Below are 26714 nucleotides of genomic sequence, written 5' to 3'. Positions count from 1 at the left end.
ATTCAGTAATGGATTCATCGCTGAATGAGGCAGAGTGCCCACTGAGACAGAACTGGACCAATTCTATAAAGATAAATCACAGTTTTTTTTATCATGTGCTGTGTGTGCTTAGTCTCTCAGTCATGTCCAACTCTTTTTGATACCATGGACTACAGCCCGCCAGGCTCCCCTGTCCATGGGATTCTCCAGGCAAGAATACTGGTGTGTGTTGCCATGCCCTCCTCCAGGGGAAATTCCCAACCCAGGGATCAAACCCAGGTCTCTTGAATTGTACGTGAATTCTTTACCGTCTCAGCCACCAGGGAAGCAGTTTTTTCATCATACTCACTCTCAAAACATAATATGGAACAAAAAAAATTCATCATCTCTCATTAAAAGATTTGTATTAAAAAATATGCAAACTATGCAAACAGCAGGAGATCAAAGGCGGCCAAGCAAAGACTGAGTCCTGAGGCTGACAGAGCACCTGTTGGGGCTTCCTGGGAGCAGCATCACCTGCAGAAAAGAAAGAAGGTGTTGGCCCAGGAGATTGAGGAAATTCTGTCACTATCCTGGGGCTGCCCCTCCCCAGCCCCCCTTCCAGACCCACCCTCACTGAGGGGCTTCTATGCCCTCCACCCCCACCCAAGGCCCGGCAGCTTCTTGTCACCTCCTCCTTCCTTCCTGCATCACAGAGTCACCCCAGGCCCTGACATCCCCTGCTCAGGCTCAGGACTGGAGCCAGTGAGGAATCAATCTGCTTCCTTTACTCAGGTCCGGATCCTCCCTGAGGGGGTCCTAAAGGACCAGGATCAGGTCCCAGGAGGAGGGGCCTTGCTTCCTGACAGCCCTGGGGGGCTGCAGGCAAACCTCCTTCCTTTGCGCCCCTCTAGCCTCTGAGAAGCACACGCAGCTCTCAGGACTAGGGTCCCTGCCCACATCTGTTCTTGGTCCCCCCAGCTGGGCGCCTCCACCCCAGCTTAGGCCCACCCATCCCCAGGCACTTCTGCTCAAGGCAGGGCGGCTCAGTGATGGAGGCTCTGGGTCCCCAGGAGGCTGGTGACGTGCAGACCACACTGAGTCACAACTGCTGCTGCTTCAGGAGCACAGGCCTGGCCTCAGCCCTTCCCACAGTCTCTCCTGTGGGGCTCCTGCCTTGCCTGCGTGACCCAGGCCACCTCCTGTGAGAACGGGCCTTTGGAGTTGGGTCTGCAAAGGCCTTCCCACCCCTTCCTCCTGGGATGAGAGCCCAGCCCCTCTCATCTTGGCCCCTGGGTGGGTCCCCTCCCTGCTGACATATCATGTGGAGCCCCCATGCTGCTCTCAGCCCCCGTGAGTCCTGCCCTCGCCCTGAGTGCCTGCTGTTCTCACATCACCTACTGGGGCCCTGCCAGCCAGCAGTCTGTGCTCAGTCAGGGGACTTGGCTAAACCCTCTTAACTTCAACACGCCCCCAGCCACCCCCCACTTCCCACTGTCATTTAACAGTGAAGACCTTTCAGAACTGAGGCCAGAGCTTGTCGAGTTCTGCTCTCAGGTGATATGGGGTCTTATTCACCTGCTGATTTCCACGATGAGGCGGTTCAGTGAGGGCAGGGGTTGGCTGGGATTCACCTTCCCCATCCCACACCAGGCCCTGTGCCCCTGCCTTTCCTCCCTCAGTACCTGCTCCTGGAAAGGACTCAGCCTAGGAAAACATGATGAAACTGATGAGGACCACGGGGAGGATCCAGGGTTTGGACTTGATGGCTGTGGCCATGGACTGCACTGTCGGGGGGCCTGTGGTCAGTGATGCTGCAAGGAGAGTAAAAGTAAAGCCCTTGTCCAGACCCCAAACTCGGCAGATGCCTCCTCGCCCCCCTGACTCAGTACCCCTACTGTGCACACAGCTTGCACCCATCACATGGAGGCCCCTGTGTTAGATCCTCAGGCGAGATGGGGGGAAAGGAGGAGTGCAGTCCTCACGGGGGCTCTGACAGCTAATAGGGGAGCAAGGTTTCCAACACAGCCACTCAGTCCTGCTGTGACATCAGAGACGGTGACCTGAGGATGGAATCCTCAGGAGCTGACAGCAGAGGCGGTATTGACAGATTTCCAGAAGTAGGATTGGTGACATTTAAAAGAAGATTTTGGAAAGAGGGTACAGTGAGAAATAAATCCCAGAAATCAAAAAGACGTCTACAGGATTTGGATCAGCAAAAATCCATGTTCGGTCGCCCAAATGCCTGTGCTGTGAGGAGAGATGTCAGGAGGTGGAAGAGGAAGGAGGATGACAGAGCATCCCGGATCATTGTTCTCCCAGGATCAACTCACTTTTTTAATTTATTTTTTTACATTCTTTTATTTTATTTTTATTCATGACCAAAACATTGTTAATTGGGGTATAGCCAATAACAGTGCTATGATAGTTTCAGGAGAACAGTGAAGGATTCAGCCATAGATACACATGTACCCCTTCTCCCCTAAACCCCTCTCCCATCTAGGCTGGCACATAACACTGAGTCGAGTTCCATGTGCTATACAGTGGGAACTTGTTGCTTATCCATTTACAAATAGTGGTGTGTACATGACCTTCCCAAAGTCCCTATCTATCCCTTCCCCTGGGTAACCATAAGCTTGTTTTCTAAGTCTGTGAGTCTCTTTCTGTTTTGTAAGTTTTCTTGCACTATTTCTTTTTAGATTCCACATATAAGGCATGTCTTATGATATTTCTCCTTCTCTTTCTGACTTAGATCACTCAGTATGACACTCTCCAGGGCCATCTGTTTCAGGAACAGCTCACTTTAGATGGGTCACTTTGCCAAAACACACACACACAGACACACACAGACACACAGACACACACACAGAGGGTGGGTCCATATCACCTTGAGTGGACTACCACTTCCTTATACTCGTCTCACTTACCTGAGGTCTTCAACATTTTCTCCCAGAGCACCATAAAATCCTGAAGCCAGGCCCGACAGTCTCCCATGGAGACCTTCTTGAAGAAGTCGGTCACAGCTCTGTCATTCTCCCACTTCTCTTTAATCTGTCTCCCTCCAGAATGATCTATTGTCCAGTGCCCATTCTCTGAATCAAAGCGGACGCACATTTCTCCATTGAAGCCGAACTGCCAGGATCCATTGATGTGTCCATTCTCTTCACAATGGCATGTCATCCTGCCCTGCAGGGTCAGAGGGTCTGACCCCATCGAGGAAAAGAAAGAGCTCAGGCTCTGGACTTGACAAATTCTTTGCCTCACCGTGGTCCACCTCCCCTGGGCCCAGGTAATTGGCCCTGTTCTCTCCTCCAAGGCCTGCTCCTTCCACTGGACTACTAGGGAAGGACCAATACCCAATTGAATTTTTTACCCATAAACAATGGATGCAGGCTCTTCAGTATTTGGACTTCCTAACTCAGCCCTGGACTCGATGGACATGAGTTTGACTTGATGGACATGAATTTGAGCAACCTCCGGGAGTTGGTGAAGGACAGGAAAGCTGGCGTGCTTCAGTCCATGGGGTTGCAAAGAGTGGGACACGACTGAGCGACTGAACTGAACTGAATTGAACTCACCTCTGGCCGTGTGTTTCTCCGGTATAATGTCAGGAAATTGCCCCTTGAGGAAGTCCCCGATGTCTCTCAGTGTTTCTGTCTGTGTTTCCCAAGTGTGTGTAGTTTTCACCTCCTCTCCCAATGGACTTGTGGATTGGATCTTGGTGCCACCACAGTGATAGGAGAGAAAAACATTCCCATCGACCTGGCCTTGAACCTCACACCACGGCTCTCCAGGACTGGGGTGAGGATCGATGGTGAAATTGTAGCAAAGAGAGTGAGCGTCTATGAAGGAAAATGCAGGTGAGGGCAGGTTTTGGAGAAGACCCATTACCTCCTCCCCCACTTATGTGAGAGCAGAGCAAAGCTGCAGAGCTGGGTTGGTAGAGCAGGAAGGCACCCCTGCCCCCCAACACCACCTACAGGCTGAGCAAGCAGAGAAACCACATAACATTATCTCTACTCTGCTCATAAGGCCAACACAGAACCCAAAGCTGCAGAAAGGAGAATTCACAGGATTTAGCAAGGCCAGGGAGATGCTGATCTACCACTTTGATGGGTCTTGGAATCCTGGAGAAGGCCTGGCCCACATGGCATGAAAGAGAAAATCCAGAACTTCCGAGGCAGGTGGTAGAGAAGGGGATTAAAGGCTCAGAGAAGTGAATGTGCCAGGGTGGACACGGTATGAAAGGGCAGGAAAGTGTGCAGTCCACCAGGCTCTATGTCGCCCGAGAGGAAAGAATGGATGAGAAGCATCTCCAACAGCTCAAGGGTGACTTTTGCTGAAGGTCAGGGACGGTGGTGGGATTGGTGTTCCTGTGTGCTTCCCTCAGGAGTGAGGATGGAGAAGGGGAAAGAGCTGATGCCAGGTGGAGTGCTCTATGTCAGCAACAAAGCAGATGCAGCGGCCAAAGTGACCAGAGAGCCCCACTGTAGCCAAGACTTACTGCAGAGAGTACGTCGCTGGCTGATAGCACAGGGCGATCCTAAAGGCAAAGAGAAGAGCAGTGAGCCCTGTTAAAAACTACATGATTGAAAGGAAAAATTATGTAAAAAAATAGAGACAAACACAAGGCTGGAAGTTCAGGAAACTGAGTGCAGACATCCCAACAAAATGTCTGGGTCCTTTGTGCAGTATCCAGCACTGAGTCAGGTCTTATATTCAGAATCCACTACCAGAGACAGAGATGCCAGGCTTCAGCAAGGAGGGGCCTCCTATCACCACAGCAAGTGCAGAAGTCCTTCTGGCCTTTGGAAGCCACACGGTCACTGACTGGGGTAAGTGTACACTTGGCAGAGAAGCCACCCCACATTCATAAGGACCTAGAGTGGGACTGTCATCGTGTCCAGCAGTCTGAAACTTCATCACGGCCCGCCTGTTATTACTGTGGTGCCTGAGATCTGTGGTAAGGAGTACACACCTGTCCCACGTGCTGCCCACAGGAGTGTCACCCATTCACTGGGCCTCATAGTGCTCATTTCACATCCATTGCATTTGCAATATGAATGAGAAATCTTCACAGTTAGTAAATAACCATGCTGTGAGGGCTACCATAGAAGCGATTTCCAAGTTCACACTTCTGACATTGACCTTCGTCCCCCAATAGAACATGTAAGCAATATCATATTCTGGAGAAAATGACAGAGAGGAGTACCAATCTATAACCCTCCAGGGCTGCAGGAGTGTCGTCCCTATCCTATCTCCATTTAATTCCCAGTGTGGCCATAGATTTCTATAATTGTACATATGACATATTTCAGGCTCTGCAGACCATAGTTTTCTGTTACAACTGCTGTCCTAGCACAAAAACAGTCACAGACGAGTGGTGAATGATGATTTGCTTCTTGGGCAGATGACCCAGCAGAACCTGTGACGTCAGAGGTATCTGTGGTCGGAAAGGTGCTATGTGCCGAATATGGCATTTTACTTGGAGGTTCACAACACAGACCCTTTATGTCCTGAAGCAAGGCCATGTGATTTGCAGTGGCGAATACTACAGCATTTCAATGTGGCTCCTGGTATGGTCCTGGGGGCTGGTGGAGGTGAAGCCTCTGGTCATGAAATGTCAATGTTGTCTATCGTGATCTGGGCTTGTCAACCCCTAGTCATTAGTTCAGATAGACCAGCCACCATAGGATTAAAGCGATATGGTGGTTTGGCATAAGAAGGGCCAGAGGCAACAAATAAGAGAGAGCAGCAGGTGGCTTAGGCCTGACATCAGAATTGTTGTAGGACCACTATTCCCTGGGGCCTGCTCCTGTGGCTCAGCGGTATGGAATCCGCTTGCAATGTAGGAGCTGGAGTAGATGTGGAATCTGTCCCTGAGTGAGAGAAGATCCCATGGAAGAGAGCATGGCAAGCCACTCCAGTGTTCTTGCCTGGAGAAACTCTTGGACAGAGGACCCTTGTGGGCTATAGTCCATAGGATCACAAAGAGTTGGACATGACTGAAGTGACTTAGCATGCACACACTATTCCCTGCTCATGCCTGAGGCTTCGTGCAGTATCCCCTATATCTCCATGGACCAAGGAAGCCATTCTAGAGCAGAGGGGGTCAGGGGACAGTAGCCCATATCTGCTGGACCCACACTCCTTTCACAATCACACCACCCAGAACCTACAAGGTAGGACAGAGCAAGTTTTTGGTTCACTAACAGGCAGCTAAGGCATCCCTTGCACTAGTCCCTAGGGGAGGAGTCATCTGTTACTGTTTTGTGACCCAGGGCAGTCACATTGTTCTTTTGCTTTTTTCAGGTCGTCTTTTCCTGCTCTTGTAGCACAAATGTGGAGATGCATAACGCACACAGACACCACATGGCCTGTCGAGACCAACAGTGTTACTCTCTGTCTTTTGAAGAAAAGGTTCTCCAACTCCTGTCTTAAATATAGCTATAATAGGCCACTGTATCCGTAGTCTCAGGGAATATGAATGTGGGACCAAAGGGTAGAAGTGGGGGTGCCCGTCCTCACCCTCGTGCCCTGTGTCACACACTTTGGCAAACTCTTCTCCCATCTCTCCTGCTTTATGTCCTGGGGGCTAGGCTGGGAGGCTTCTGCTGGGGTGAATTCTCAGGCAAGAGGACAGGGTGCCAGTTGACAGAGGGCAGGTTTAGGATCCCTTCACAGATGGGAAGTTGTTGGAGGCCCTGACGTTCTTTGGACGGGGAGGGATATGGAAAAAATAGTGTTGTAACCAAGCAGGACTCTAAGGAGGCTTCCTAGGACAGACTCCAGCCATCCCCCAGCCCCTCCCTCCTGCGCTGGCCCCCACTTCCTGCCCAAGTGGCGGACTCCACCTAGACCCTCGCCCATCTCTCGCCACCTCTCCTGCGGCCAATGCAACTGGTCAGACTCCACCCAGCCTTCCCCTGAACCGCGTGGGTTCGGTCCCTTGGAAGCGGTCGCCACCTTTCCTACACCCGCTTCAGTGACTCCGAATTCCGGACGGGGGAGCAGGGGGCGCTGCAGCAGCATTTCGTGACGCCGACCTGGCTCTCACGTCTCCTTGCCTTCCCTCCCTTCCTGCTGGGATTGATTTCTTTTTCACCCAGATCTTGTCTTTTCCCTGCAGGGGGACGGCAACCTGCCGCGAGTGGGGGCGAGGAGCAGGAGCCCAGCAGGAAAGAAGCGCACGGAGCTTTAGAGCCGGGAGGCGGCCCCTCCGCGGCGTTCCCCGAACCGCCTCGGACACCCCATCCCTCTCGGGTCTTAAGGCCCGGTGTCCGCTCCCCGCAGGTTAATCCCCGAACTCACCGCCTTGCGCCGTGCACAACCGGAAAGCCACGAGTAGCACCTGAGCCGCGAAACCAAGACGCGCTCCGGGGCCAGCCTTCCTGTCCATCACCACGTGGAAACTGGTTGGATCCGACCTTGCAGGGAGCTATTTATACGAGGGCTAGACCCGCATCAATCCATTCTCCGCCCCCTCACTGACGCCGGTCAGTAGCCGCGCCCTCCTGACTCACTCCTTTCAACTCCAGTCCCTCAGCCGGTGACTTTTCTCCTCCAAGTCATTCTCGCCCCTCAACCTTCCTCCTCATTCCCGCCTGCAGTCTTCCTGCGGTGGTGGTTTACTCGCTCAGTCGTGTCCGACTCTTGCGACCCCGTGGACTGTAGCCCGCCGGGCTCCTCTGACCATGGGGATTCTCCAGGCGAGAGTACTTCAGTGGGTCACCATGTCCTCCTTGGGATTTTCCTGACCCTGGGATCGAAGCCGGATCTCGTACGTTGCAGGCAGAGTCTTTACTGACTGAGCTTCGAAGGAAGCCCTGCTTTTCTTAAAAGACTTAAGATTGCCCCCTGCACTGCCCCCGGCCCCCCCCCCCCCCAAAAAAAAACAACCACCACCCCCACCGGAAAACTCTGCGGATCTCTTGAAGGGCCTGGAGAGAGCCCTTAAGTGTATTGTCGTCAGCAATATATTTTCTAGTAGTTTCTGTCCGAGAGTAGTCCTAGACCTTTTGTGGGCCAAAGTAACTGCTCATTAGAAAGTTTGAGGACTGAGGCCAGAACCCAATTTTCCAGGTTCCCCGTGGAGACCGGGATCCAGCGCTGCCACCGGGCGCCCCCTGGCGGTCTCTTCCGGCTGCTTGTTCTCCTCTGGTGCCTTTGTGTATGCTAAGTTGCTTCAGCCATGTCTGACTCCTAGTGCCCCATGGACTTTAGCCCACCAGGCTCATCTGTCCATGGGGATTCTCTAGGCAAGAATACAGGAGTGGACTGCAATGCTCTCCTCCAAGGTATCTATACTGTAGCCTGTGTGATCCATTTTCTTCCCCCTCATAATTTACTTTTATGCAGTGTCCAAGCAGCATTGAGCATCTCACGTTCACGTCTCAGGGCTATCCGCTGATGAAGAGTGAGATCATCCATCACTCGTTGGGACTGATAAGACCTCCTAATTCTTGGGAAGTGGGTCTACCAATGACATTGAGAGGTCAACATCTGTGACAGAGGGCTCCATCTCTCTGTTATCATGGGGCTCTTGGCCTCTGCTAGCTTCAGGGGTGAGTGAGCCCTGACCTCGGAGGGTCACGCTGACACCTCAGCACAGACAGTGCTCCAGTTCATGTCTTGTCACTGAGTGATGCTGGGTTCCCTATTTATAGATGTGGAAATGGATGCGAGCAGAGTTTTAGGGAAGTAGCAAGAGCAATCAGGTGGAGTTTCATGTTCTTGGAAGTATGCTCGTTGTCGACACTCATTAAAATTACCTCCCAGTTGATTCCACTCCCATCTGGGGTCTAGACTGTGTACGGGTGCCAGGAGCATGCACGAGAGGTGGTTGCCAGGCCTGTCCAGAGAGGCCCGTCTTCCCCCACCTGGCTGTCCTGACCAGGACTCCAACGCTGTCCTTCTGCCTTTCTCCTCTCTCCCAGTCACTTGCCTCTTCACCAGCCTCCTCCACTGGGCTACATGGTCCCCATGTTGCCTCTTCCCAGAGATTAAACCCAGGGCTCTGTCCCCAGGCCTATGCATGAGAGTCTTCCCCTGACACATCGGTCACCTGAACCCACCAAGTTGCTGCCCCACCCAAGCCTGAGTCCTGTCCTCCTCCCAGCCTTCATGTGTCTCTTGTTCCCAAATTGTTACACACCAGGCTCTTGGCCTCCTTCACCAATAGAAATCAATCAGAGGCCAGACAATAGAAATAAATCAAATTTCTTAAAAGAAATTGAGGCACGGCTTTACTGGGGCTCCTGGTTCAGCAGAGGGGACAGAGAACAAATGACAGTTTCCTTGCTTGCTCACTCCCCGAGGTGGTGGGGTGAGCTGGTTCCTTCTATGGGGTGAGTGGAGGGGTGTTCCCAGGGGTCAGTCAGGGGGGTGGCTTAGGGGACTGGCTGAACCCTCAAGTGTTGTGTGCTGGGGGCATGTGAGGCATCCTGCTTTTGCTCTGGGCTCTGCAAAAGTGGCAGTTGGGGTTTTCATCTCTTTGTATCTTTCTCCCAGAATAGCTTCAACTACTCCAACTAAAAAAGTCTATTTTGAAAAACCTTTTTATTTTGTATTGGGTATAGCTGATTTACAAACCGTGTTGGGATAGTTTCAGGTGAACAGCTAAGAGACTCACCTGTACACATACATGTATCCATTCTCCCTACACTCCCATCCTGACAGGGCAGTCACATAACATTGAGCAGAGTTGTGGGTTCGTTCTTTGTGCTGGGAAGATTCCCTGGAGAAGGAAAGAGCAACCCACTCCAGTATTTGTGGTTGGAAAATTCCATGGACAGAGGAGCTGGCAGGCTACAGTCCATGAGGACAGAAAGAGTTGGACACACACAGAAAGAGAGCACACACATAGACACACTATGTGACATACTTTGGTCCTGGACAGCTATCCATTTTAAATAGAGCAGTGTGTATATGACCTTTCCATACTCCCTAATGATATCTTTCCCCTATGCTACCCCCAGCAACTATAAGTTTGTTCTCTAACAAGTTTGTGAGTCTCTATCTGAGAATGCAAAGCGTCCTTAATTGCTGATATGAAGAAAGTTTTATGGGTTTGGATAGAAGATCCAACCAACCACAACATTTTCTGAAGCAAAAGCCTAATAGAGATCAAAGCCCTAACTCTCTTCATTTCTATGAAGGCTGAAAGAGGTGAAAAAGCTGCAGAGGAAAAATTTGAAGATAGCAGGGGGTGCTTCATGAAGTTTAAGGAAAGAAGGCATCTCCATAACATAAAGTGCAGAGTGTAGTAACTAGACCTGATATAGAAGCTGCTGCAAGTTTTCCAAAAGATTTAGCTAAGAGAATCTGTGAAGGTGGCTCCACTGAATCAGAGATTTCCAGTGTAGACAAAATATCCATCTACTGGAAGAAGATGCCTGCCGGGACTTTCATATCTAGAGAGGAGTGGTCGATGCCTGGCTTTAAAGATTCCAAGAACAGGCTGATTCTCTTGATAAGGACTAATGCAGCAGATTATTGCAAGTCGATGATCATTTACCACTTGAAAAATTCTAAAGCCCTTTAGAATTCGGCTGAATCTGTTCTGCCTGAGCTTTGTAAATGAAACAGTGAAGCCTGGATGACAGCATATCTGTTTACGACATTGGCGCCAAATGTTTTAAGTCCAATATTGAGACCAACTGCTCAGAAAGAAAGATCACTTTCAAAATATTACTGCTGACTGACAAAGCATCCAAGAATGTGATGGAGAAGTACAATGAGATTCATGTTATTTTCATGGCTGCCAACACAACATCCATTCTGAAGCACATGGATCATGGAGTAATTGTGATGTTCAACTCATAGTATTTAGGAAGTACATTATAGGCTATAGCTGCATAGATAGTTATTCCTCTGTTGGATCTGGGCAAAGTCAACTGAAAAATTTCTGCACTTAATTCATTTTTTGAAAAAACTTATAATATTTAAAAAAAAATTTGCTAATTTATGTTTTTGGTTGCATTGGTCTTAATTGAGGCATGCGGGGTCCTTGCTGGGTTGTGCAGGAGCCTTCACTGCAGCACAGACTCTCTAGTGGTGTCGCCTGGGCTCAGTAGTTGCGACACGTGGGCTTAGTTGTTTGGCGACATGTGGGATCTTGGGTCTCTGAACAGGTAGCTTTCTGAACAAGTATCAGGCCATCATTCCTTGCATTGGAAGGTAGATTCTTCACCACTGGACCACTAGGGAAGTCCCTTTACATTGGATTCATGATTATAGATTCCACTGAAAACAGTGAACCACGGGAATAGGTTGAAATGTCAACATTAATGTGAATATGGGAGAAGTAGATTTCTACCATCACAGATGACTTTGAGGGGCTCAAGAATTCACTGGAGAAAGTAAGTGCAGATGTAGTGGAAACAACAAGGAAGCTAGAGTTAGACGTGGAGCCTGAAGGTGTGGCTGAATTGCATCATAAAGCTGAAATGAATGAGGGTTCATTCTTATGCATGAGCAAAGAAAGTGGTTTCTTGAGACAGAAACTGCTCTTGGTGAAGAAGCTATGAAGTTTATGGAAATGACAACAAAGGATTTAGAATAGAACATAAACTTAGTTGAAGAAAGCAGCAGCAGACTGCAGAGGATTAACTCTAATTTTCAAAGAAATTCTACTGTGGGTAAAAACACTGCTAAAGGGCACTGCATGCTCCAGAGAAATCTGTGAAAGGAAGAGTCAAAGGATGTGGCAAACTTCATTGTTGTCTTCTTTTCAGTAATTGCCCTACCCACCCCAACCTTCAGCAACCACCATCCCGATCAGTCAGCAGACATAGACACTGAGACAAGACCCTCCACCAGCAAAAAGATTTTGACTTCTGAAGACAGAGATGATGCTCAAACTACTTTATTTTAGAAACAAAGTGTTCTTAATGAAATTCTGTATATTATTTATTTAGCTGTAAAGCTATTGCACACTTAACAGATGTCGGACAGTGTCAATTAAACTATATACAAAGTGAGAAATGAAAAATTTGTGTGATTCACTTTATTATGATATTCAATTTATTGCCCTGGTCTGGAACACAGCCTGGACTATCTCTGAGGTTTTGCTGTATCTACATGGCTTTTGGTCTACATTTTGCATCTGGAACTAACATTGGGTTGGTTGTGTAGTAAGATGGACAAACGATCTACTGTTGAGATACACTGGAATATACATCTCAAGACAGGTTCAGTTTTTTTTTTTTTAATTTCATTTTTAAATTTTACATAATTGTATTAGTTTTGCCAAATATCAAAATGAATCCGCCACAGGTATACATGTGTTCCCCATCCTGAACCCTCCCCCCTCCTCCCTCCCCATACCATCCCTCTGGGTCATCCCAGTGCACCAGCCCCAAGCATCCAGTATCATGCATCGAACCTGGACTGTCAACTCGTTTCATACATGATATTTTACATGTTTCAATGCCATTCTCCCAAATCTTCCCACCCTCTCCCTCTCCCACAGAGTCCATAAGACTGTTCTATACATCAGTGTCTCTTTTGCTGTCTCGTACACAGGGTTATTGTTACCATCTTTCTAAATTCCATATATATGCGTTAGGATACTGTATTGGTGTTTTTCTTTCTGGCTTACTTCACTCTGTATAATAGGCTCCAGTTTCATCCACCTCATTAGAACTGATTCAAATGTATTCTTTTTAATGGCTGAGTAATATTCCATGGTGTATATGTACCATAGCTTTCTTATCCATTCATCTGCTGATGGACATCTAGGTTGCTTCCATGTCCTGGCTATTATAAACAGTGCTGCGATGAACATTGGGGTACACGTGTCTCTTTCCCTTCTGGTTTCCTCAGTGCGTATGCCCAGCAGTGGGATTGCTGGGTCATAAGGCAGTTCTATTTCCAGTTTTTTAAGGAATCTCCATACTGTTCTCCATAGTGGCTGTACTAGTTTGCATTCCCACCAACAGTGTAAGAGGGTTCCCTTTTCTCCACACCCTCTCCAGCATTTATTACTTGTAGACTTTTGGATCGCAGCCATTCTGACTGGTGTGAAATGGTACCTCATAGTGATTTTGATTTGCATTTCTCTGATAATGAGTGATGTTGAGCATCTTTTCATGTGTTTGTTAGCCATCAGACAGGTTCAGTTTTACTCCTACAAACAATGTACGAAAACTCCTGTTATTGCATTTCCTGTACCTTTTGATCCAGATTTATTTTAAAGGCTGTCAGTTATATGAATATATGAGGATATCCCAGCAATTTTTTGTCAGGTTGATTATTCAGGATATGTTCAATCTTTTCACAGGTTTACAGTTCTATGAAGACCTACATGACCTTCTAGAACTAACACCGAAAGAGATGTCCTTTTCATCATAGGGGATTGGAATGAAAAAGTAGGAAGTCAAGAGATTCCTGGAGTAACAGGCAAGTTTGGCCTTGGAGTACAAAATGAAGGCAGGAAAAGGTTACTTTGAGTTTTGTCAAGAGTACACACTAGTCATAGAAAAACACTCTTCCAACAAAACAAGAGAAGACTCTACACATGGACATTACCAGATGGTCAATACTGAAATCAGACAGGTTATGTTCCTTGTAGCCAAAGGTGGAGAACTTCTATACAGTCAGCAAAAGCAAGACCGGGAGCTGACTGTGGCTTAGATCATGAGCTCCTTATTACAAAATTCAGGCTTAAATTGAAGAAAGTAGGAAAAACCACTAGGCCATTCAGCTATGACCTAAATCAAATCTCATATTATCCAGTGGAAGTGACAAATAGATTTAAGGGATTATATGTGGTACACAGAGTTCCTGAAGAACTATGGATGGAAGTTCATGACATTTTACAGCAGGTGCTGACCAAAACCATGCCCAAGAAAAAGAAATGCAAGAAGACAATATGATTTCTTAGGAGGCCTTACAAATAGCTGAGAAAAGTAGAGACGTGAAAGGCAAAGGAGAGAAGGAAAGATCTATCCATCTGAATGCAGAATTCCCAACAATAGCAAGGAGAGGTAAGAAAGGCTTCCTAGATGATCAATGCAAATAGAGGAAAAAAACAGAAAGGGAAAGCCTAGAGATCTCTCCAAGAAAATTTGAGATACCAAGGGAACATTTCATGCAAAGATGGGCACAATAAAGGACAAATTGAAAGGACCTAACAGAAGCAGAAGAGATGAAAAGGAGGTAACAAAAACGGACATAAGAAGTGTACAAAAAGGGTCTCAATGACCTGGATAACCAGGATGGTGTGGTCACTCATTTAGAGCCAGGTCTCTTGGAGTGTGAAGTCAAGTGGGCCTTAGGAAGAATTACTAAGAACATAGCTAGTGAAGATGATGGAATTCCAGCTGAGCAATTTAAAATCCTAAATGATGATGCTGTTAAAATGCTGCACTCAATATGCCAGCATATCTGGAAAAGTCCGCAATGGTCACAGGACTGGAAAATGTCATTTTTCATTCCAATACCAAAGAATGTTCAAACTCTCATACCATCGTACACATTTCACATGGTAGCAAGGTCATGCTCAAAATCCTTGAAGCTAGGCCTCAGCAGAAGGTGAACTGAGAACTTCCAATATACATGCTGGATTTAGAAAAGGCAGAGGAAGCAGAGATCAAATTGCTAACATCTGCTGGATCACAGAAGAAGTAAGGGAATCCAGAAAAACATCTATTTCTGCTACATTGACTACGCTAGAGCCTTTGACTTCATGGATCACAACAAACTGGAAAATTCTTAAAGAGACGGGAATACCAGACCACCTTTACCTGTCTCCTGAGAAGTCTGTATGCAGAACAAGAAGCAATAGTCAGAACAGGACATGGAACAATGGAGTGGTTCAAACTGGGAAAAGAGTACATCAAGGCTGTATGTTGTCACCCTGCTTTTTTAACTTCTATGCCAAGTACATCATGTGAAACCTTGGGCTGGATGAAGCCCAAGCTGGTCTCAAGATTGCCAGGAGAAATAACAAAAACCTCAGATGTGCAGATGATACTACGCAAATGGCAAAAAGGGAAGAGGAACTAAAGAGCCTCCTGGGGGAGGTGAGGGAGTGAAAACTGGCTTAAAAATGAACATTCTAAAAACTAAGATTTTGGCATCCGGGTCCATCACTTCATGGCAATAGTATGGGAAAAAGGTGGAAACAGAGGTAGATTTTATTTTCTAGGGCTCCAAAATCACTGTGGAAGGTGACTGCAGCCATTAAATGAAAATTAATTTTAAGAAATGAAAAGACGCTTGCACCTTGGAAGATAAGCTTAAGAGAAGAAAAAAATAACCTAACAGTGGCCTCTACATGTCCGAGGGAGAGGAAGAATCAAAAATCTTTCTCCATAAATCCAAAGGTAGAAATAGTTAAGCTTTTGAAAAAGACATGTCAAAAGCCAAGACAGGCCAGAAGCCAGGCCTTTTGCATCAAACAGTTGGTCAAGTTGTGAACGCAAAGGAAAAGTACTTAAAGGAAATCAAAAGTGGTCCTCCAGTGAACACATGCATGATAAGAAAACAAAACTGACCATCAAGGTCAAGTGGTAAACTGGTTTGAGAAGAAAAAAGAAAGATGCTGAGTAGGATGTGCAACTCAAAGACATCATTTTGCCGCTAAAGGTCCATCCCGTGAAAGCTATGGATTTTTCAGTAGTCATGCACGTATGTGAGTGTCGGACCAAAAGAAGGTTGAGCCCTGAATAAATGATGCTTTTGAATTGTGGTGCTAGATAAGACTCTTGAGAGTCCCTTGGACTGCAAGGAGATCAAACCAGTCCATCCAAAAGGAAATCAATCCTGAATATTCATTGGAAGACTGATGCTGAAGATGAAACTCCAATACTTTGCCTTCCTGATGTGAAGAGCCGAATCATTGGAAAAGACCCTGATTCTGGGAAAGACTGAGGGCAGGAGGAGAATAGGGCAACAGAGGATGAGATGGTTGGATGGCATCAGCGACTCAAAGGGCATGAGTTTGAGCAACTCCAGGAGATAGTGAGAGACAGGGAAGCCTGGCATGCTGCAGTTCACGGGGTCACAGAGTTGGACATGACTTAGTGACTGAACAACAATTCACCATATGTGAACAGCTCAGTCAGTGGCCAAAAAGTTACAATTTATCTTATTTATTTGTAGTACTTCATTATCTATTCTGAATATGATCCTCTGTCTATGGGGAAATAAATCTACTTTTCAAAACAGACATAGTTTGTGCTGTGAAATCTGGCTTCTCCTTGGAGAAGGGGAGGCATAGAGGAACACAGGAGAGTCACCACTGAGGGTGCAGATCTCGATGAAATAAAAAACGATTTCATTGCACAAGTTCCAGGATATGTCTTTGGATCCAGGTATCAGGATTGGTATTGACAGCTAGACTGCATGTTACTTTAAGAGCTTTCTTTTTATTCTCTGCTTCCACAGTAAATGTAACCGAATGATCAGTTCTATTTAATCCCATAAGGTGGAAAAAGGGTGAAATGTCTCGAGTTCTCGCCTTGATTAGAAAAAGAAACTTGAAGTATTTATGTCTTTTGCAATAGCGAGATATTAACTTAAATATTCATATTAGGAAATAAATTGACTAAAAGAGACATTCAACATAATATTTTGTTTTGTTGAAAATACTCTGAAGTTGTTTCTCTGAACATAGAAAGAATCTCTGAGTCCTGCAATAGAAGATGGTATTTTTCTCGCATTATCATCATTTGCAACAATGAGACTGCCATACAAAGAAGAGTCTGATTTTTCACAAACTAGAAGAAGATAGAAAGTGTCCTATTTGTGGAGATTTCTTGTTCAAGTAGTTAAACATTTCAGTGCATGGATTCCATCAATTAGCACCAAGAAAAAGAGGTAAAATAGGTTGGGGGAAGAAAAAGAGACTGAGGAGGCTGTTCACCAGATGTGACAAGAGACATGAGACAAGGCAGCCACCTTGTCATCATAACTGGAAGGCAGGCTCCGAATTCGTGGGTCTGATCACCTGATTGTAAAGTGTACAGAAGGAGAACAAAGGCATCCAAGCAAAGACTGAGTCCTGAGGCTGACAGAGCACCTGTTGGGGCTTCCTGGGAGCAGCATCACCTGCAGAAAAGAAAGAGGCCTTGGTCCAGGAGGCTGAGGAACTCCTGGCACTTTCCTGGGGCTGCCCCTCCCCAGCCCCCACTCCAGCCCCGCCCTCACTGAGGGGCTCCTATGTCCTCCACCCCCACCCCCACCCCAGGCCCTGACACCCCCTGCTCAGGCTCAGGACTGGAGCCAGTGAGGAATCAATCTGCTCCCTTTACTCAGGTCTGGAGTCTCCCCGAGTGGGGCCTAAAGGACCAGGGAGCAGGTCCCTGGAGGAGGGGCTTTGCTTCCTGACAGCCTTGGGGGGCTGCAGGCAAACCTCCTTCCTTCGCTCCCCTCCAACCTCTGAGCAGCACACAGCTCTCAGGACCAGGGTCCTGGCCCCCCATCTATTCCTGGTCCCGCCAAGCTGGGCGCCTCCACCCCAGCTCAGGCCCACCATTCCCAGGCACCTCTGCTCAAGGCAGGGCCACTCAGTGATGGAGGCTCTGGGTCCCCAGAAGGCTAGTGACCTGCAGGCCACAGGCTGAGTCAGAACTATTGCTGCTCCAGGAGCACAGGCCTGGCCTCAGCCCTTCCCACAGTCTCTGCTGTGGGGCTCCTGCCTTGCCTGCTTGACCCAGGCCACTTCCTGTGAGAACAGGCCTTTGGAGTTGGGTCTGCAAAGGCCTTCCCACCCCTTCCTCCTGGGATGACAGCCCGGCCCCTCTCATCTTGGCCCCCTGGGTGGATCCCCTCCCCCCTGACACATCATGCGGAGCCTCCATGCTGCTCTCAGCCCCTGTGAGTCCTGCCCTCGCCCTGAGTGCCTGCTGTTCTCACACCACCTACCGGGGCCCTGCCAGCCAGCAGTCTGTGCTCAGTCAGGGGACTTGGCTGAACCCTTTAAGCATCAATAGGCCCTCAGCCTAGTGAAGGCCCCTCCCTTTTCACAATGTCACCTGACAGCAGGGACCTCTCAGAACTCAGGGCTGAGCTTGTCGAGTTCTTCTCTCAGATGTTATGGGGTCTTATCCCCCAGCTCATTTCCAACGTGAGGAGGTTCAGTGAGGGGAGGGGTTGGCTGGGAGTCACCTTCCCTGACCTCACGCCAGGCCCTGTGCCCCTGCCTTCAGTACCTGTTCTTGTGAATGATCCAGGCTACGATGCTTATTATGATGAAACCGGCGAGAACTCCAAGGATGATCTTGGTTATGTGATTGCTGGTTGGGGCCGTAGACTGCACTGTACGGCGGACTGTGGTCGGTGATGCTGCAAGGAGAGTAACAGTGAATCCTTTGTCCAGACCCCAAACTCGGCAGATGCCTCCTCAGCCCCCCTGATTCAGGTACCCCTAGAATTCAGGTACCCTAGGTACCCCTAGATGGGTGCAGACAGCTTGTACCCATCACATGGAGGCCCCAGTGATAGATCCTCAGGCGAGATGGGGGGAATGGAGGAGCCCAGTCCTTACAGGGCTCTGACAGCTAATGGGGGAGCAAGGTTTCCAACACAGCCACTCAGTCCTGCTGTGACATCAGAGACAGTGACCTGAGGATGGAGTCCTCAGGAGCTGACAGCAGAGGTGGTATTGACAGCTTTCCGAAGTAGAATTGGTGACATTTAAAAGAAGATTCTGGAATGACGGTACAGTGAGAAATAAATCCCAGAAATAAAAAAGATGTCTACAGGATTTGGATCAGCAAAAATCCATGTTCAGTCATCCAAATGCCTGTGCTGTGAGGAAAGGACGTCAGGAGGTGGAAAGGGAACGAGGATGACAGAGCATCCCGGATCATTGTTCTCCCAGGAGCTACTCACTTTTTAAATTTATTTTTTTACATTCTTTTATTTTATTTTTATTCACTCCAAAAACATTGTTAATTGGGGTACAGCCATTAACAGTGCTATGATAGTTTCAGGTGAACAGTGAAGGGATTCAGCCATAGATACACATGTACCCCTTCTCCCCTAAACCCCTCTCCCATCTAGGCTGGCACATAACACTGAGTAGAGTTCCATGTGCTATAAAGTAGGAGCTTGTTGGTTATCCATTTTACACATAGCAGCGTGTACATGAACTTCCCAGAGTCCCTAACTGTGCCTTCCCCCAGGTAACCATAAGCTTGTTTTCTAAGTCTGTGAGTCTCTTTCTGTTTTCTAAGTTTTTTTGTACTATTTCTTTTTAGATTCCACATATAAGGCATGTCTTATGATATTTCTCCTTCTCTTTCTGACTTAGATCACTCAGTATGACACTCTCTAGGTCCATCCATGTTTCAGGAACAGCTCACTTTAGATGGATCACTTTGCCAAAACACACACAGACACAGACACACAGACACACAGACACACACACAGAGGGTGGGTCCATATCACCTTGAGTGGACTACCACTTCCTTATACTCGTCTCACTTACCTGAGGTCTTCAACATTTTCTCCCAGCACACTGTAAGATCCTGAAGCCAGGTCTGACAGTCTCCCATGGAGACGTTCTTGAAGAAGTCGGTCACAGCTTTGTCCTTCTCCCACTTCTCTTTCATCTGCCTTCCTCCAGAATGAACCTCTGTCCAGTGTCCATTTTCCGAATCAAAGCGGAGGCACATTTCTCCATTGAAGCTGAATTGCCAAGATCCACTGATGTGTCCATCCTCTTCACACTGGCACGTCATCTTGACCTGCACGGTCAGAGGGCCTGACTCCACCGAGGAAAAGAAAGAGCTCAGCCTTGGACTTGACAAATTCTTTGCCTCACCGTGGTCCACCTCCCCTGGGCCCAGGTCATCTGGCCCTGTTCTCTCCTCCAAGGCCTGCTCCTTCCACTGGACTACTAGGGAAGGACCAATACCCAATTGAATTTTGTACCCATGAACAATGGATACAGCCCCTTCAGTATTTGGACTTCCTAACTCACCCCTGGACTCGATGGACATGAGTTTGACTTGATGGACATGAGTTTGAGCAACCTCTGGGAGTTGGTGAAAGACAGGGAAGCCTGGAGTGCTTTAGTCCATGGGGTTGCAAAGAGTGGGACACGACTGAGCGACTGAACTGAACTGAATTGAACTCACCTCTGGCCGTGTGTTTCTCCGGTGTAATGTCAGGCAATCGCCCCTTGAGGAAGTCCCCGATGTCTGTCAGTGTTTCTGTCTGTGTTTCCCAAGTGTGTGTAGTTTTCACCTCCTCTCCCAATGGGCTTGTGGATTGGCTCTTGGTGCCACCACAGTCACAGGAGAGAAAAAAATTCCCAACGATCTGGCCTTGAACCACACACCACGGCTCTCCAGGACTCGGGTGAGGATCGACAGTGAAGTTGTAGGAAAGAGAGTGAGTGTCTGTGAAGGGAAACGCAGGTGAGGGCAGGTTTTGGAGAAGACCCATTACCTCCTCCCCCACTTATGTGAGAGCAGAGGAAAGCTTCCGGGCTGGGTTGGTGGAGCAGGAAGGCACCCCTGCCCCCCAACACCACCTACAAGCTGAGCAAGCGGAGAAACCACATAACATTATCTCTACTCTGCTCATAAGGCCAACACAGAACCCAAAGCTGCAGAAAGGAGAATTCACAGGATTTAGCAAGGCCAGGGAGATGCTGCTGATCTACCACGTTGATGGGTCTTGGAATCCTGGAGAAGGCCTGGCCCACATGGCATCAAAGAGAAAATCCAGAACTTCCGAGGCAGCTGGTAGAGGAGGGGATCCAAGGCTCAGAGAAGTGAATGTGCCAGGGTGGACACGGTATGAAAGGGCAGGAAAGTGTGCAGTCCACCAGGCTCTATGGCGCCCGAGAGGAAAGAATGGATGAGAAGCATCTCCAACAGCTCAAGGGTGACTTTTGCTGAAGGTCAGGGACGGTGGTGGGATTGGTGTTCCTGTGCACTTCCAGCAGGACTGAGGAAGGAGAAGGGGAAAGAGCCGATGCCAGGTGGAGTGCTCTATGTCAGCAACAAAGCAGATGCAGCGGCCAAAGTGACCAGAGAGCCCCACTGTAGCCAGGACTCACTGCAGAGAGTACCACGCTGGCTCATAGCACAGGGCGATCCTAAAGGCAAACGGAAGAGCAGTGAGCCCTGTTAAAAACTACATGATTGAAAGGAAAAATTATATAAAAAAACAGAGACAAACACAAGGCTGGATGTTCAGGAGGCTGAGTGCAGACCTCCCCCAAAAATGTCTGGGTCCTTTGTGCAGTATCCAGCACTGAGTCAGGTCTTATATTTAGAATCCACTACCAGAGACAGAGATGCCAGGCTTCAGCAAGGAGGGGCCTCCTATCACCACAGCAAGTGCAGAAGCCCTTCTGGCCTTTGGAAGCCACACGGTCACTGACTGGGGTAAGTGTACACTTGGCAGAGAAGCCACCCCACATTCATAAGGACCTAGAGTGGGACTGTCATCGTGTCCAGCAGTCTGAAACTTCATCACGGCCCGCCTGTTATTACTGTGGTGCCTGAGATCTGTGGTAAGGAGTACACACCTGTCCCACGTGCTGCCCACAGGAGTGTCACCCATTCACTGGTCCTCATAGTGCTCATTTCACATCCATTGCATTTGCAATATGAATGAGAAATCTTCACAGTTAGTAAATAACCGTGCTGGGAGGGCTACCATAGAAGCGATTTCCAAGTTCACACTTCTGACATTGACCTTCATCCCCCAATAGTATGTGTAAACAATATCGTATCCTGGAGAAAATGACTAACAACCTACAACCTTTCCAGGGTTCAGGAGTGTTATCCCTATCCTATTTCCATTAAATTTGCAGTGTGGCCCATAGACTTCTATAATTGTACATATGACATATTTCAGGCTCTGCAGACCATAGTTTTCTGTTACAACTGCTGTCCTAGCACAAAAGCAGTCACAGATGAGTGGTGAATAATGACCTGCTTCCTGGGCAGATGACCCAGCAGAACCTGTGATGTCAGAGGGATCTGTGGTCAGAAAGGTGCCATGTGCCGTCTGTGGCATTTTACTTGGAGGTTCACAACACAGACCCTTTATGTCCTGAAGCAAGGCCATGCGAATTGCAATGGGGAATACTACACCATTTAAATGTGGCTCCTGGTATGGTCCTGGGGGCTGGTGGAGGTGAAGCCTCTGGTCATGAAATGTCAGTGTTGTCCATCATGATCTGGGCTCATCAACCCCTAATCATTAGTTCACATAGACCAACCATCATAGGATTAAAGTGATATTGTGGTTTGGCATAAGAAGGGCCAGAGGTAACAAATAAGAGAGAGCAGCAGGTGGCTTAGGCCTGACATCAGAATTGTTGTAGGACCACTATTCTCCAGGGCCTGCCCCCATGGCTCAGCAGTAAGGAATCCATCTGTAATGTCGGAGCTGGAGTAGATGTGGGATCTATCCCTGAGTGAGAGAAGATCCCATGGAGGAGAGCATGGCAACCCACTCCAGTGTTCTTGCCTGGAGAATCTCTTGGACAGAGGACCCTCGTGGGCTATAGTCCATAGGATCATAAAGAGTTGGACATGACTGAAGCGACTTAGCATGCACACACTATTCTCTGCTCATGCCTGAGGCTTCATGCAGTGTCCCCTATATCTCCATGGACCAAGGAAGCCATTCTAGAGCAGAGGGGGTCAGGGGACAGTAGCCCATATCTGCTGGACCCACACTCCTTTCACAATCACACCACCCAGAACCTACAAGGTAGGACAGAGCAAATTTTTGGTTCACTAACAGGCAGCTAAGGAATACCTTGCACTAGTCCCTAGGGGAGGAGTCATCTGTTACTGTTTTGTGACCCAGGGCAGTCACATGGTTCTTTTGGTTTTTCAGGTCCTCTTTGCCTGGTCTTGTAGCACAAATGTGGAGATGTATAATCCACACAGACACCAAATGGCCTGTGGAGACCAACAGATTTACTCTCTGTCTTTTGAAGAAAAGGTTCTCCAACTCCTGTCTTAAATAATAGCTATAATAGGCCACTGTCTCCATAGTCTCAGGGAATATGAATGTGGGACCGAAGGGTAGAAGTGGGGGTGCCCGTCCTCACCCTCGTGCCCTGTGTCACACACTTTGGCAAACTCTTCTCCCATCTCTCCTGCTGTATGTCCTGGGGGCCAGGCTGGGAGGCTTCTGCTGGGGTGAATTCTCAGGCAAGAGGATAGGGTGCCAGTTGACAGAGGGCAGGTTTAGGATCCCTTCACAGATGGGAAGTTGTTGGAAGCCCTGAGGTTCTTGGGATGGGGAGGGATATGGAAAAAATACTGTTGTAACCAAGCACATGAAATTAAAAGACACTTACTCTTTGGGAGGAAAGTTATGAGCAACCTAGACAGCATATTGAAAAGTAGAGATATTACATTGCCAACAAAGGTCCGTCTAGTCAAGGCTATGGTATTTCCAGTGGTCATGTATGGATGTGAGAGTTGGACTGTGAAGAAAGCTGAGCACCAAAGAATTGATGCTTTTGAACTGTGGTGTTGGGGAAGACTCCTGAGGGTCCCTTGGACTGCAAGGAGATCCAACCAGTCCATTCTGAAGGAGATCAGTCCTGGGTGTTCATTGGAAGGACTGATGCTGAAGCTGAAACTCCAGTACTTTGGCCACCTCATGCGAAGAGCTGACTCACTGGAAAAGACCCTGATGCTTGGAGGGTTTGGGGCAGGAGGAGAAGGGGACGACAGAGGATGAGATGGCTGGATGGCATCACCGATTCGACGGACATGAGTTTGAGTGAACTCCGGGAGTTGGTGATGGACTGGGAGGCCTGGCGTGCTGTGATTCATGGGGTCGCTAGGAGTGGGACAAGACTGAAAGACTGAACTGAACTGAACTGAACTGAACCAAGCAGGACTCTAAGGAGGCTTCCTAGGTCAGATCCACCCATCTCCCAGACCCGCCCTCCTGCACTGCCCGCCCCCCCTACTCTCCGCCCAAGTGGCGGACTCCACCTAGACCCTTGCCCATCTCCCGCCACCTCTCCTGCGGCCAACGCAACTGGTCAGACTCCACCCAGCCTTCCCCTGAACCGCGTGGGTTCGGTCCTTCGGAAGCGGCCGCCACCTTTCCTGCACCCGCTTCAGTGACTCTGAATTCCGGACGGGGAAACCCGGGGGGCTGCAGCAGCATTTTGTGACGCCGACCTGGCTCTCACGTCTCCCTGCCTTCCCTCCCTTCCTGCTGGGATTCCTTTTTCACCCAGATCTTGTCTTTTCCCTGCAGGGGGACGGCAACAAGCGCGAGTGGGGGCGGGGAGCAGGAGCCCAGCGGGAAAGGAGCGCGCGGAGCTTTAAAAGCAGGGAGGCGGCCCCGCCTCGGCGTTCCCCGAACCGCCTCGGACACCCCATCCCTCTCGGGTCTTATGGCCCCGTGTCCTCTCCTGAGGACAATAGGGGATGCAAAATCAGCAGTCTTTGATGCTTATCAAAAACCAGGGTTTCTTTCCTGCAGATTTATCGTATACAAATGGTTTAGGTGATTTACATCATCTTCTGGCCAGAGGCCTATTAACATTTTATGACTCTTGACAAGGACTTATCAACAACGACTTATTTTCTCTAAGAGTAATTATTTTAAGGTTTGGCGCCATCCTCCGAAGATAAGATTACGTTCCTATAGGGTGGATGTGTAATGGGTTTACAAAGGAAAGAATTTACTACCTTAAGGGTCTAAAGTTACTAACACCAGGCCACTACTTATTTTTTCTACATACCAACTATATTAATTAATGCACATTCAAGGATACAATTCAAGGGATGTGAAAACTTGGCAACAAACATTGGCTCATCAATGAAATCTCTTACTAGTTTTATTCTGACAGTTTCTAATTCTCTGAGAGGCTCTAAGCTATTTGAATATCTTAAGCTTCCCGTGCCTCTGGTCCTCGCAGATTAATCCCCGAACTCACCGCCTCGCGCCGTGCAGAACCGGGTAGCCACGAGTAGCACCAGAGCCACGAAACCCAGTCGCGCTCCGGGGTCAGGCTTCCAGTCCATCCCCGCCTGGAAACTGGTTGGATCCGACTTTGCGGGAGCTCGCCCCGGCCTCCTCCCCGCCTCGCTGACGCCCGGCAGTAGCCGCCCACTCCTGACTCACTCCTTGTTCACCCCGCCTCTCACTGTCTCTTTTCTCCTCCAAGTCCTTCTCGCCGGTCAACCTTCCTCCCAATTCCTGCCTGCAGTCTTCCTGCGGTGGTGGTTTACTCGCTCAGTCGTGTCTGACTCTTGCGACCCCGAGGACTGTAGCCCGCCGGGCTTCTCTGACCATGGGGATTCTCCGGGCGAGAGTACTTCAGTGGATCGCCATGCCCTCCTCCTTGGGATCTTTCTGGCCCTGGGATCGAAGCCGGATCTCCTACATTGCAGGCCGTCTTTACTGACTGAGCTTCGAGGGAAGCCCTGCTTTTCTTAAAAGACTCAAGACTGACCCCTGCACCGCGCCCCTCCCCCAAAACACAACCCCCACCGGAAAACTCTGCGGATCCCTTGAAAGGGCCTGGAGAGAGCCCCTAACTTCAGTGTCATCAGCAATATATTTTCTAGTAGTTTCTGTCCGAGAGTAGTCCTAGACTTTTTGTGGGCCAAAGTAACTGCTCATTAGAAAGAGTTTGAGGACTGAGGCCGAAATCCGATTTTCCAGGTTCTGCGTGGAGACAGGGAGCCTGTGCTGCCAGCGGGCGCCACCTGGCGGTCTCTTCCGCCTGCTTGTTCTACTCTGGTGTGTTTGTGCATGCTAAGTTGCTTCAGCCATGTCTGACTCCTAGTGCCCCATGGACTTTAAAAGCCCACCAGGCTCCTCTCTCCATGGGATTCTCTAGGCAAGAATACAGGAGTGGACTGCAATGCTCTCCTCCAGGGGATCTACACTGTAGCCTGTGTGATCCATTTTCTTCCCCCTCATGATTTACTTTTATGCAGTGTCCAAGCAGCATTGAGCATCTCACGTTCACGTCTCAGGGCTATCCGCTGATGAAGAGTGAGATCATCCATCACTCGTTGGGACTGATAAGACCTCCTAATTCTTGGGAAGTGGGTCTACCAATGACATTGAGAGGTCAACACCTGTGACCGAGGGCTCCATCTCTCTGTTATCATGGGGCTCTTGGCCTCTGCTAGCTTCAGGGGTGAGGGAGCCCTGACCTCGGAGGGTCACGCTGACACCTCAGCACGGGCAGTGCTCCAGTTCATGTCTTGTCACTGAGTTAGGCTGGGTTCCCTATTTATAGATGTGGGAATGGATGTGAGCAGAGTTTCAAGGACCTGGCAAGAGCAATCAGGTGGAGTTTCATGTTCTTGGAAGTATGCTCGCTGTCAACACTCATTAAAATCACCTCCCAGTTGATTCCACTCCCATCTGGGTCTAGACTGTGTATGGGTGCCAGAAGCATGCACGGGTGGGGGTTGCCAGACCTGTCCAGAGAGGCCCGTCTTCCCCCACCTGGCTGTCCTGACCAGGACTCTAATGCTGTCCTTCCATCTTTCTCCTGCTCTGTTAGTCACTTGCCTCTTCACCAGCCTCCTCCACTGAGGCTACGTGGTCCCTGTGATTAAATCTTCCCAGAGATTAAACCCAGGGCCCTATCCCCAGGCCTATGCATGAGTCTTCCCCTGACACATCGATCACCTGAACCCACTAAGTTGGTGCCCCACCCAAGCCTGAGTCCTGTCCTCCCAGCCCCCATGTGTCTCTTGTTCCCAAATTGTTACACACCAGGCTCTTGGCCTCCTTCACCAATAGAAATCAATCAGAGGCCAGACAATAGAAATAAATCA

The 26714-nt window shown here is 48.8% G+C and overlaps 2 protein-coding genes across 3 annotated transcripts; both read right to left on the bottom strand.

Moving 5' to 3' along the window:
* Nucleotides 1–366: 366 nt before the first annotated feature.
* Nucleotides 367–7411, bottom strand: LOC102409182 (UL16-binding protein 1). The gene is made up of 6 exons (XM_025294397.3): nt 7270–7411; nt 4463–4501; nt 3537–3800; nt 2886–3161; nt 1644–1772; nt 367–495 (listed from the first exon to the last, which is right to left on the bottom strand). The coding sequence occupies exons 1-5, from the start codon at nt 7355–7357 to the stop codon at nt 1666–1668; spliced, it is 774 nt and encodes a 257-aa protein (XP_025150182.3). The 5' UTR covers nt 7358–7411; the 3' UTR covers nt 367–495; nt 1644–1665.
* LOC112587372 (UL16-binding protein 3-like) lies at nt 367–26714 on the bottom strand. 2 transcript variants are annotated; one of them, XM_045161910.1, is made up of 7 exons: nt 24851–26649; nt 20978–21016; nt 20049–20312; nt 19397–19672; nt 18116–18249; nt 1378–1383; nt 367–488 (listed from the first exon to the last, which is right to left on the bottom strand). In XM_045161910.1, the coding sequence occupies exons 1-7, from the start codon at nt 24936–24938 to the stop codon at nt 402–404; spliced, it is 894 nt and encodes a 297-aa protein (XP_045017845.1). In that variant the 5' UTR covers nt 24939–26649; the 3' UTR covers nt 367–401. The 2 variants fall into 2 exon arrangements, with proteins under 2 accessions (XP_045017845.1, XP_045017846.1); XM_045161911.1 differs by lacking the exons at nt 367–488; nt 1378–1383; nt 18116–18249 and adding an exon at nt 16315–17013 and having other exon boundaries at nt 19397–19681; nt 24851–26714.

The sequence above is a fragment of the Bubalus bubalis genome, chromosome 10 (genome assembly GCF_019923935.1).
Source record: "Bubalus bubalis isolate 160015118507 breed Murrah chromosome 10, NDDB_SH_1, whole genome shotgun sequence".
NCBI lineage: Eukaryota > Metazoa > Chordata > Mammalia > Artiodactyla > Bovidae > Bubalus > Bubalus bubalis.
The sequence above is the reverse complement of the archived record's forward strand: the minus strand, read 5'-3'. Positions and strand labels throughout refer to the sequence as shown.